The 13,547-nt window shown below is 35.1% G+C and overlaps 1 protein-coding gene across 1 annotated transcript in view; it reads left to right on the top strand.

Annotated features, from left to right (window-relative positions):
• LOC143410245 (nucleotide sugar transporter SLC35D1-like) overlaps positions 1 to 13,547 on the top strand; it is a 42,961-nt gene that overhangs the window by 14,221 nt on the left and 15,193 nt on the right. The window contains exons 4-6 of the mRNA XM_076871013.1: positions 1,728 to 1,795; positions 2,920 to 2,998; positions 6,181 to 6,263. Coding sequence (XP_076727128.1) covers positions 1,728 to 1,795; positions 2,920 to 2,998; positions 6,181 to 6,263 — 230 coding nt within the window. The remainder of the gene's footprint in view (positions 1 to 1,727; positions 1,796 to 2,919; positions 2,999 to 6,180; positions 6,264 to 13,547) is intronic.

Here is a 13,547-nt window from a genome sequence, read left to right as displayed (position 1 = left end):
TATATTAGTTATGTGACCTAAAGTTAGTTAGTCATTTGATGTCTTCTGGGGATAATATGACTTGGCTTTTTCATCTTAGAGGGTTATCATGGGACTCAAATGACATGATCTATTCAGAAGCACTCCACAAATATTAGGCAGTATTATTTATTGCTGTAGTTTTCTATTTCATTATGAGCAGACATAATTAAATCCTCTTTAGCATAGTGCCCCAAGGCCTAAGTTAATACATGTCAGAATCCTGCCCCGTTAGCATAGGAGATTAAGGAGGGAAGGAACTCCTGTATATAGAGTATAGAGAGATTTACTTAAGGTTTTTGCTATATAATTCTGATTATTTTTTACTCTGAAGTCATCCATGCATGTGTGTGTGTACCACATGTACATGATTAAAGATATTCATCAAGAATGTATAAAAAAACTTAAAACTCAGTCATCAGAAGACTTTTAATTAAAATTTGGCAGAAGATTTGGGTAGACTATAAAAAAAGAAATACTGATGTCAGATAAGCACATTAAAAGATACCCAACCCTTTTTAGTCATTAGGGAAACAAGTTAGAATTCTGAAATGCCACATGCCACTCACCAGAATAGTCTCTGGGAATTCTAAATTTTGATGAACATGTACAGTGGTGAGAGCTCTCATACAGTGCTGGGTAGAATATATAATTATGTAGCTACTTTGGAAAAAAGTATACAGTTTATAAGAAAAAGGTTTATCTTATAAAATTAAGGATAAATTTACCAAAACAACTAGAAATCTAATGTCCTAGATATTTACCAAAGGCAAATAATAATGTGTCAATAGGCTTTTACTCCAAGATTAATTGCAGCTTTATTTATAATAACATAATTGTAGAAACAACCCAAATAAAAGTCCATTGACTCTTGACTAAACAAATTGTGGTGTGTGTGTATATATGTGTGTGTGGTGTGTGTGTGTGTGTGAGATGATATATATAAGTGATATATAATATATATGATATTATATCATGTCATATATATATGAACAATAATTCTCCCGGAGTAGATCTTAGTTGTATTTGTATAATTACTTCTATACTTGAATTTTCACATATTGCCAAGGAGGAAATTTTTTGAGGGGGGGAGGAGGTACCTGGGATTGAATTCAGGGGTACTTGACCACTGAGCCACATCCATAACCCGGTTTTGTATTTTATTAGAGACAAGGTCTCACTGAGTTGCTTAGTGCTTGACTAAATTGCTGAGGCTGGCTTTGACTTCACAATCCTCCTGCCTTTGCCTCCCTAGCTGCTGGGATTACAGGTGTGTGCCACTGCACCTGGGTAGAAATGTGTTTTAATGTTGGAGAAAACCTTTAACACTAGTACACTAACAGCCATCTGGGAGAATAGCTGAGTTTAGCCAGATGTGGATGTGTGCCTTAAGGAAATAGATATTTCTTTGCACTAGTAGGGAGAAGTACAAAATCTCCCCACATTACATTTTAGAAAGTAGGGTGTCTTTTGAAAATTTTTGTTGGTTCAGTTTGATATATTTGAAACTTGAACATCACTCTATCCTGGGAGTGATGCAGGGAAATGCATGCCTCTGTGTGTGTGTGTGTGTGTGTGTGTGTGTGTGTGCGTGCACGTGCATGTGTGTGCATGTTGGAGGTACACACATAAAAGGATTTTCATTAATGAATGAATGAGCTCCTTCTGAGGGCCTGCTCTAAAATCTAATGCTTCCTTGCGTATTATAGGCAATGGAGTTTGAAGGCTGGGCTGACACCCTCTTTCTTCTACAGTTCACCCTCTCCTGTGTGATGGGGTGAGTGTTTATCACCTTGTTAGCCGATAGTTTTCCTAGAGACATAGATTAGAGAAATTTGTTCAGGAGTTCATTTGCCTCATTTCCCAGTATATGTTTGGGCTCCTGAGTGTGTCAGCTTAGGATAATCAATTCCAGACTCAAGTGGTTTCATAGTACCACCTGGGAGTGTGCTCTTAAGGCTGCTGAATTGATCCCAAAGTCATGTTAGAGGAAGAAAAGAGCTGACATTTATCCATTGGCCTTGTCTATAATAAGCATCATTTTATTTCAGTATGCATTATTTTATCTATACATTGACAGTTTGACACATGTTGTTGTTCTCTTACCTATGAGAAAGCAGGCTCAAAAATTAATTATCAAAGTTTACACAAGCAGTAGATGGCAAGGCTGCATTTGACTTTGGGGCTAATTGACTTATCTCTACCATGTTGTCTTCTGTCTAGAAGAGAAGATGTAAAAGGCAAAGAGTATCTGCAAACATGCTTCTCTCCTCACTTTCATGTTTCTAAAATGTGTCCTTCCCTTAGCCAGTCAGCTCATCTGTGACTGGACCTGGCATAGTGAGCAGATGCTTTAGAATATAATGACATGCTTCCCTAGGATTAAGTCAGCTCAAAAACCTCAGTGGAAACCTAGGATTTCCAAGTGCTGCTACTTAGTTATTGAGGGAGCCTGTATCCCCTCTTAAAGTAGTTCCAGTTTGATTTTCTTCCATCCTTAAGAATCCCTCTTGCCTTCATCCTGTCCAGAGGTCACATTGTCCTCATGAGAGGTATACAAGTGAGCTAGGGTTGTGAGATCTGAGCTTTCTGTCTAGCTTAGGTGAGATAGTAGGAAGCATGATTGCTAAAGAATACTCATCATTATAAGTAATGGTTTCATGGTTTTGTTGAGGGGATCAGAAAAACACCAGGACAGGAAATGGATGTGTGTTTCTCTTTAGAAGTCTTAAAAAATCTGAAGCTTCAATGTAACAACAGTGAGGTGAAGAAAGCTCACAGTTGCTCGATGACTAGAATGAGCTAGCATGGCCAATACTGGCTGTTTCTCTTGGCTAGAGATTATTTTAAAGTTAAGCACTGGGTCTTCATTATGATGTACCTTTTCCTTCTTCACCCTAGGTTCATCTTGATGTATGCCACAGTGCTCTGCACTCAGTATAATTCTGCTCTTACAACTACAATAGTTGGCTGTATTAAGGTAAGTTGGAAAAAAAATACTAATATCTTTTTGGTATGTGCTTTTTTGACTATTGATCCTCTAAAATAATAATCTTTTTATGTTTTTACGTCCCATAATCCTCATTTCCTGTTCTATCTTATTAGTTTTGATGGGTTGTGTTGCATTTCTGAAAGTCTTTAAGAATTCAGGAAGGGCCTGGTCTGCTTGCAGGCAACTTAGCTCTGAGGAGTGCAGGAAAAGGAAAATGTATTATCTTAGAGTACAGGAAGAAAGAAAATTTAGGCCTATTTGTGACAGGGCAGATGAATAGCTTAGTAGTGATAGGCCCATCCCATTAACGGAAGCAAGAACTGCTCTGTTTCACTGAGTTCTGGTATTCTATGTGAAGAGGCACTGGCCACAAGCTAATCAAGGGTGCTTTTCTTATGACTGAGCCAGACCTTATATGACCCACTTTTAAAAATTGTGTCTGACATTTTCAGTAATGTTGCTTCCTCCTGAACTGTTTTATTTGAGGGAGACTCATTTGTCTTCAGCCAAGAGAGCCAAGTTGATTTGAGTATTGAGCTAAAGTTCACTGAAGCCTGAGGCCTCTTTCATCTGATTTTGTGATTCTAGCTCTTTAAGATCAAGGAGGTCATGGCATATTTGAATTAGCCAAGTGGGTTTACTTTCTAAAAAAGACAAGACAGAGAGGTAGGTCCATGATCATTTGGGAAGAAGAGGATGGTTACTTTGGTGGCTTCCTTTCTGATGCTTCAATAGTCATCAGTAGAGGTAACATTTTTACTGACTACTAAGTAAAACATGCCCCCAGTGGAGTGGGGCCCATCCCTGGTGTTCTGCACCCCCAGTGGAATGAGGCCTGCCCAATCTCCTGTTAGAAATCAGATTGGGTTATAATTTCCCAAAGTCTGTAGCTTCAAATCATGAAATTAGAGTGTTTGACATGAATAGAATTCTAAATTAAGCTATAATAAGTCAACTGTGTGAATTCCCCCAGAAAGCTAAAGACAAGGGACTGGGCTGACTGAGATAGTTTTAGCCCCTCAAAGTAGCTCTCTGCTGTGTTTTGGTTTTGCATAGTTGATGCTTCAAGAGCAAAGTGGACAGCTTGTATCTTTAGAATAAGAGCAGTTAGAACATAGGAGATAGGGCATTTGATACCATGTTTTAGCTAAGGAGAAGGATGGGGTAGGAAAGCCTATGTTTGGTTTAAATAATTAAATGACTTGCTTGGAATTTCTCAGTGTGTACTTTATTGTTGTGAACCTGGGATACACACACAGTGATACCTAATGTGCGTCCATACTTTTCTTTTGTTATTCTTTTGATATAATTTTGATATATTCTGTTGATATAATTAAGTAACCAAGGATTTACTCAGTTCCAAGGGAGCAGATTTATTTTAGACCTTTGAGGGAAAAACTGTATTGCCGGATTAATTGCTTTTGCTCCTCACTGCTGCATGGTCTCACTGTTGAAGGAGAGCTAATAGATGGGAGTTAGAATCTACCAAAGCTACAGTGGTACTTCTTTCATTAACTTTTCTGCTTTTCTTTTACTAGCTTTTCTGCTCAGCTGTTCTTTCAGGAGGCTTTAAGCTTCTTTCTGTTCTTAAGGATCCCAACTTCACAAACCCTCTGTCAGATTCCTCATTTCTCTTTGGTGAGGTGTGATAGGAAAATCAATTAGTATTTCTGGTTAAAAAAAGAATCCCCAGGACTACTCCAGATAAACTAAATCACAATCTGTAGAGTATAACCTGGAAATCTTCATTTTTAACAAGGTTTCCAGGTAAATTCTCAGATACACTAAAGTTAGAGAATTACAGTCTTAGTTTTGAGCTCACAGTATACTCTTCTGTGCTTCCTGTAACATTCTGTCTGGGGGAGGTTGGTGTCCTCCTGATAGCAAATGTTGCTTAAGATACCCTAATATATACCTACAATTTTTCTGATTTTGAGAAGCAAGTTGTGCTCTCGGTAGGCCCCCCTCCTTTCTGAAGTTTCCTGCACAGTTTATGCAAGTTAATTCACTTTCTCCCTGTATCTTTGTATTCAAAGAGAGGTCCTGTTATTTATTTTTCCAGCATACCTATTGGCTTTGTTTACTATTACAAAATACATATATTTTATCCTTCAGTAAGAAAATCTGCTCTAGGGCTAGGGCTGTAGATCAGTGGCATAGCGCTTGGTCTGATGTACTGGGTTTGATTCTTAGCATACATAAAAATAAACAAATAAAATAAAGTCCTGATGTCTATCTACAAATACAAAAAGAAAAAAAAAAACCCTGATGTAAGGTAACTTGCTGTCACTGTCCTTAGACCTAGAAGAAGCTGGTGTAATTTTGAATGCTCTCTGAAAGAGCACTCTTATGAGAGTTATTTTGAAGTTTTGTTTTTAGTTTTTGTTTTTTTCACTACTGAAGATTGCACCAATGGCCTTAGCTAGGCAAGCAGTCTACCACTAAGCTATAACCAAGTCCTGGCCTTTAGGCCTGATACAGGAATGTTGCTACATTGACAGTTTATGGTAGTTTCAAAAGAGAGGGAAGCAGTAACTTATGAATACAAAAGAAGGAATATTTGAAAGGAATTGAATGATAGTTTAAACTTTAGAAAGTTGTTTTCTGCTTTTTTAATTGAAGATAATTAAAGAGAGCTGGATGTTTATACATAGAAGTGTCAGAAGTGATTTTAGATATAATAATTCAAAATGACTTCCCATGTGTTATTGAAGATAGCAAGGAAAATTTCTCTAATAATAGTCTTCATGTTAGCAAAGTTCCCATCATCCCCTTTTTTCTTTTTAAAAGAAGAGGAAAGATGTTTGCATGTTAGCATTCTTTCATCCTTTATTCTTTCTCTCATAATCAGTAGTTATTCCAATCAGAGTAAAAAGCCATCTGTCAGCCATCCCACAAGGCAGGGAAAGTTTGATAATCTTGTTAATGATTTACAAGCATTTACTTCTGGAGAAATAATTTGGGAACAGGCTAATGTCATTGACTTCTTACTGGTGTCCTTGTTCATACTACACTCACTTTATGGTTAATGGGTTTATGTTGTTACTGTTTGGTTTTTTTTTTTTTGTATTTTAAGGGTATTTAAGGTCACAGCATGGATGAGTTTATATGTACATTTAAAAAACTTGGTTAAACCTATGTAACAATATATCACTTTTTTTTCTTTTTAGAATATATTAATAACTTACATTGGAATGGTCTTTGGTGGAGATTATATTTTCACATGGACAAATTTCATTGGCTTAAATATCAGGTAAGTAAAAATGTTTAATTAAATATAACCTCATTGACAAATAGGGTTTAGATACTCAAAATAATGTCACAGTAAGCTTGCATTATTTAATGGCAAATTTATTTACTTATTAAATAATATTTATGGAATGCTTACATTATGCTAGATATTTAATGTCTCTACATAATGCTTTTTGAGAAAAAGGGAGAAAATAATTCCATATTCTGTGCACAGTATTTAGGAAATCTTTTCTGGTAGGTAAACTCCCTTTATTTAGCTTTCAAAGGACAGTTGTTTAATTATACTAGCTGGCAGTGAAGCATTCTCAAAAATTAAGAGCTAAAGAATTCCACCTCTTGGGCTAGGGTTGTGGATCAGTGGTAGAGATTTGCCTTGCATGTGTGAGGCACTGGATTGGATCCTCAGCACCAAATATAAATAAATAACGATATTGTGTCTATCTGTAACTAAAAAAAAAAAAAGAAAAGAAAAGAATACCAGCCCTGTTACAATTGATTTGTATATATCAGTAACTTTCTTTAGATCTTACTTAATCTTTATCAGTTCAGATATTTATGAAAAATCATTTCTAGTTTTGGCAATTTGAATTTCATGGTTTTAAATGTTAGTTATATGCCTAAAAATTATCACATTTATATTTGGGATAGACTCCTGTTCTAAAATTAAATTTGTTTAACAGCCTACTTGACATATCTAGCTGACCTGTCCAAAACTGAGCTCCTTTTATTTCCTCCACTTCTCCTCCACCCACTGTCTCTATCATCTTGGTTGTTGGAGATGCTATCCTTCTAGATGCTCAATTTAAAAACTTTGGAGTTACCCTTGACTTTCCTATCTTGTATCCAATGTCCAGTGTGTTAGCAAATTTTGTTGGCTTTATCTTCAGAAAATATCCAGCAAAGGATCACTTCTCACCTTCTGCATTACTTTCATCATCATTTAACCTCAGCATCTCTGGTCTTGATTTTTACCCTAGTGTTAAATACTTGTATGCATGGTTTGACCAATGAACCTTCCTCTTCCCAGTCAATTCTCAGCAGAATAGTCAGTGTAGGCATATCAAAGGTAATTAGATCATTCTTTCAATTCTCCCAATAACTACCTTAGCTTTCTAAGTCCTTGCTAGATCCTGTAAGATCTGTCCCCTTCACCTCTCTAACTTGAGCTCTTACCTTCTCTCTTACTCCACTTCATCCACTTAAACCTCTTGTTGTTCTCTAGAATGTTGAGCATGCTCTCTCTTTATGGCTGCTGGATTAGATTTTTCTTCTGCCTGCAATATTTGCATGCCTTATTCCTTTATATCTGTAAATTTTTGCCCAAATGTTACCTTCTCAAGTAAATCCACACTGACCACCTTATTTTAAAGCGCAATGTTCTTTCTTTTAACACTCCTTTCTTTCTTTTAACATCCTTTACCCTGACTCTTCTACTTATCTTTTCCAGACATCACCATCTAATATCATGTATAATTTGCTTACTTGTATTTACTATTTCTGTCTCCCCTGCTAGAATGTAAGTTCCATGAGGATAGAAATCTCTGCTTTTATTGTTCACTGATGTTTTTCAAGCTTCTAGGATGAGTCCTGATAGTTGCTTAATGAATAATTGCTTTCTGAATTCTGATGGATTAGTAAATAAGCACTTTGGGAACTGTAAGGATCTCTAGTAGTATAGGTAATATCTTTTTAACATGCAGCAAATTGTTTAACTTCTCTTATCTTTTAGTTCTTAAAATGTAAACCAATGATAATAACTATTCTATCTTCCTGATGAATCAATATGAAAATTAATATTAATATTACTAACAGGTTAATAAATCATTTTTGGCCTTTCCCTGACATGTATTTGCCACTGTTGTTGTCTGTCTTTTAGAGGAAAAGTCATTTGTTATTTGAAGGATCAGGGGTTGGTAGGAGGATTGGTGTAGTATATAGATAACTGAAGAATGAATATTTTAAGAGGTTGAGTTTGAGACCTTGATTGGAGTTGCATTGATGCTTCCCTTCTTTGTGACTTTGAGTAAATTGTTTATCCCTTCTGAGTTTGTTTTCTTATGTGTTGGGAATGAAAATAACTATTTCTTTAGAGATGTTAGAGTGAAACAATGATAAATGTAAAGTACCCATTCACTCCTTAATATCAGTCTTAATATTTCATGAATATATATGAAGAAGGGTCAAGATGGGGTAAAATGGAGAATCTGTTCTGAGTGTGCCCTGAATTTCATTTTTAAAAATCTGAATTAAAGGATCATGTGACACAAATATAGACCCAAATCAGGGATGAATTGGTTTTCTTTTTGTCTTCCTTGAAATAAATGATATAATGGCCAAAATGAAGTAAGAACTTCTGTTCCAGATCTCTGCCACTCAAATCTCCTGTAAGATTGAAAAGTTAGATATCAATATACAAAAAACTATTGTATTTCTGTATATTAAACCATCTGAAAAAGAAATTAAGAAAACAATTTTATTTACAATAGCATTAAGAATAAAATATTTATAAATAAATTTAACCAAGAAAGCAAAACATTTATTACACACTGAAAAATATGATACATTGATTAAAAAAAAGACCCCCCCGCCCCCCATGCACTATTAGAAAGATATTGTATATTCTTTCTTCAAGACTTAATATTGTTAAAATGCCCATACTACTCAAAGCAGTGCACAGATTTAAGTGATATTTCCATCAAATCCAAATGGTATTTCTTAGAGAATAGAAAAAAGTCCTAAAATTCATACAGAGTATCAAAAGACCCAAGAACAGCCAAAGCTGTCTTGAGAAAGAAAAAGATAGAGGTACCACATTTTCTGATTTCAGAATTTATTACTAAACTGTAGTAATTTAATAAATAGAGTTCTGGCATAAAGCCTTCTGGGCGAACAAAATAGAGAACCCGGAAATTAACCCACATATTTGTGATCAATTGATTTTTGACAAAGATGCTAAGAGCATACAGTGGGGAGAGGATAATGTTTTCAATAAATGGTGTTGGCAAAATGGATATCCACATGCAAAATAATGAAATCACTTTCTTATCTTTCACTATATACACAAATCAACTCAAATTGGTTTAAAGACTTAAGCATAAGACCTGGAACTGTAAAATCCCTAAGAGAATGAGGACAGTACTTCATGACCTTGGTCTTGAGTTCATGGATCTGGCATTAAAAGCACAGGCAAAAATAGATAATTGGGACTACATTAAATGAAAAAGCTTTGGCACAGTAAAGGAGACAGCAGAGGGATAAAGCTACACACAGAATGGGACAAAAGACTTAGCAAACCATGTAGCTGATAAAGGGTTAATTTCCAAAATACTTAAGAAATCCACATAACTCAATAGCAAAAACATAACCTGATTAAAAATTGGGCAAAGACGTTCTTCAAAGAAGACATACAAATGACTGGCAGGTATAGGAAAAAGTGCTTAACATCACCAATATCAGAGAAACACAGATCAAAACTACAGTGTAGTACCATCTCATACCTTTAAGAATGGCTACTATCAAAAAACAAAAGACTAGTGTTAGCAGTGGTGTGGAGAAATTGGAATCCATAGAATATGGGTGGAAATGTTCAGTTGCCATGGAAAACAGAATGGAGGATCCTCAAAACATTAAAAGTAGAAATGCCATATGACCTAGCACTTCCACTCCTGGGCATACATCCACAAGAATTGAAATCAGGATCTCATAGAAAAATCTGTACTCGTGTTCATTCCAGCATTATTCATAGTAGCTAAGATATGGAAACAACCCAAATTTTCATTGATACATAGATTTTAAAAATGTGAAATGAAAGAGTATTCAGCCTTAAACCAAGAAAATCCTATCATTTCCATTATCCTGGATGGACCTGAAAGACATCATACTCAGTGAAATAAGTCAGTCATGGAAGGACAAATAATGCATGACTTCACTTGTTTGACTGTTTTTACAGAAACAGAAAATAGGATGATGGTTGTCAGGAAATGGGAGGAGGGAGAATGAGGAGGAGATGTTCAGTGGGTATGAAGTTATCACAATATATAAATCATAGATATGTATTGACATTGTAGCACCTATGTTAATGTAGTGTTGGACACTTAAAATTTTATTAAGAGGGAAGATCTCATGTTCAGTATTCTTACTACAAAAAGAAAATAAAAAGGCAAAGGGACACAGGGCACTTTTAGAACTGATGGAGATGTTCACTACCTTGATTTTGGTGATAGTATCAGAGGTGTATGTATACCATAAATTTGTATTCATTAAATGTATGTAAGTTTTATATATATAAAGCTACAAAATAAATAATTGAAAGATGTAGGCGTTTACGTATCACTCACACCTCACTAAAACTATTAAATAAATAAATAATATAGTTTTTAATGTATTAATCATATCTCAATAAAGCTATAAAATAAAGAAGTAAATAAATAAAATTTAGGTTATCTTTTTTCACATTTCAGGTTATTTAAAGAAAACCTCCTAGGTATCTGAATGTGTTGAAATATTATAACATGAATCTTCTAATATGTATCAAAAGGAACATCTTGAAAATTGTTCTAGTGGAGTTATTGTAACAGGTAGTTCTGGTTAATTATATAGTCTTGGTTCAAGTTTTTTAAGTGGTACCATTTTATTAGACTATATGACAATGATGTCGATGGTATTCTTGACATTTTTAGTAATTTCTAATTGCTTTCACATTTCATTTGTAATAAATTTTAAAGTTCCATATTTCTCTTTAATCCCCCCCATTTTATTACAAGGCTAGGGAGATATATAATATGCTTTATTCAGCCAATTAGGACTCAAATTATTTGCAGAGTTGTGATTTTAATTTAGGTATCCTGACTCCTATTTAAATATTTCCATTATAATGTGTTCATTAGCTTTTGGCAAGGAAAGTATATTATCTTATATATCCCCACTTTTTCTCTTCAAAATGAAAATTATGACTTCATTGCCTACCTTTCTTTTAGTTTTCTTCCACTAGTCAGTAAGCAGAATCAGAGATTGTAGATACTTTTTTCATATATAATATATAAACCAAACTTAACAGCCAGGCATAGTGGGGCACACTTGTAATCTCAACAACTCTGGAGGCTGAGACAGGAGAATTGCAAGTTCAAAGCCAGCCTCTGTAATTTAGTGAGACCCTATCCCTCTCACCCCCCAAAAAAGGGGCTGTGGATGTGGTTCAGTGGTTAAGTGCCCCAGGGCTCAATCTTCAGTGCCCAAAATAAACAAACAAATCCCATATTTACAGGAGCTACTTATTAGATTTCACTTTGTTTGAAAATGATGTCAGTTAATACTTGACAGACTGTGCTTTGAAGAAAATCACTAATAGAACTGTATTCTTAAAATAACCTATGATTACACTTGGACATATCTTGCTCCCCTGCACCCTTCCTAGTATTTTTGCTGTTTTAAGAAAAGTTTTTGAAAAGCCCTCTCTGGTATGATTCAGGTGCTAGAGATAGGAGGCTTAGTATCTTTTCAGGCTTAATCCAATGTTGATTCTGTGATTTAGGGAGGGTTTTTGTTATGGGTAGTTGTGGTGGTGTTTTTTTTTTTTTCCTGATCTGAGCTATAATGTATGATTAAATATAGCAAAAGTGTACTGTACTGGGTTTTGACAAATGTATACACTCCTATAACCACCACCACAACCAAGAAACAAAACAATCTATTGCCCTTTAAAATCTCCTCTTGCCCTTTTTCATTTACCCCTCCCACTCCCCTGAGATCCCAGTGAAGGTGTTTTCTGTCTGTATGGTTTCCACAATGTTATGTAAATGATGTTTGTAGCTTTTTTTTTTTTTAATTTTTTGAACTCAGGGATGTTTGGCTACTGAGCCACATCCCCAGTCCTGTTTTTTGTTTTTATTTAGAGACATGGTCACACTGAATTGCTTAGAGCCTAGCTTTTGCTGAGGCTGGCTTTTGAACTCCTAAGCTACTCTTTCACATGTATTGCTCTTTTAGCTAGTGTACTGCACACAAGTTTTCTTTTTTTTTTCTTTTTAAGTTGTAGATGGGCACAATAACTTTATTTTTATTTATTTATTTTTATGTGGTGCAGAGGATAGAACCCAGGGTCTCAAATGTGCGAGCCAAGCGCTCTACCACTGAGCCACTGCTCCAGCCCTCCATCTATGTTTTTGCATGTATCATTTTTATTGCTGAGTACTGTCCTATTGAATGGCAATTCTACTGTATCCTTCCAACATTTGAAAGACATTGGGCTGTTTGCAGTTTTTAGCTATTATATGTTAGTTGCTATAGACATTTACTTAGAAAGGTGTGTATATAAGTTTTAATTTTAATGGGATAAATGCTTAGGAGCAAAATTTCAGGGTTGTAGTATAAATACGTTTAACTTTATAAGAAATTCCCAACCTGTTTTCCAAGTGGCAGGGCCATTTTGCACAGCCTCCAGCAATGTATTAGAGTCCCAGCTGCTCCATGTCTTGACCTTTGAGATTATCCGAAGGGTTTTGTTGTTGTTGTTCAGTCTTTTAATTTTAACAATTATAATAGGCCTGTAAGGGTATCTCTTTATGATTTTAATTATTTCCCTAATGACTGATGTTGCTGAGTATCATTTCATGTGCTAATTTGCAGTTTGTATATATTCTTTGGTAAAATGATATTTCCCCATTTCCAAAATTTGGTATATATTTTTCTTCTTAAGTTTTTAGAGTTCTATGTATATTGTAGTTACAAATCCTTTATCAAATATATGATTTGCAAAGATTTTTTTCCCAGTTTGGGGCTTTTCATTAACAGTCTTTTTTGACAAACAAAATTACAGAATGTAGATAAAGTCCCAATTTGTCAATGGCCCTGTGAGATAGGTACTGTAACTTCCATTTCACAGAGAAACTAGGAAATTTACCCTATATTACCCAGCTGTTAAGAGATTTGTCCATGAGTCTTCTGAGTCTTCATTGTTAACCTCAATATTGTTAGTAAATAGTAGATAGATGAATGAATTAATATTATTTTCATATCCCTTCATAATGTGAACCACATTAGTTTATGTGCTCTTAAACCAGGTACCTTTTGAGTAACAAAAACCAATTTACTGTCTCCACAGTCTCTGGATGGGACATGGTGCAGCTCAGAATACAGCTGTAGAGTTGCTTCCCAGGACTTTGGTCTAGCTACTGAGCTTAGCGTTCTCATTTTGGACTCTTTTGCCTGTTTCTTTAGAAGTCTGTGTGGCTTCTTAGTGCTAGGCTGCTTCTCTTCTTGAATAATTCCATCCTTATAGTTTGTTCTG

Source organism: Callospermophilus lateralis, chromosome 11, assembly GCF_048772815.1.
Source record: "Callospermophilus lateralis isolate mCalLat2 chromosome 11, mCalLat2.hap1, whole genome shotgun sequence".
NCBI classification, from domain to species: Eukaryota; Metazoa; Chordata; class Mammalia; order Rodentia; family Sciuridae; genus Callospermophilus; species Callospermophilus lateralis.
Note: the sequence above shows the minus strand (reverse complement) of the source record. Positions and strands in the feature narration are given on the sequence as shown.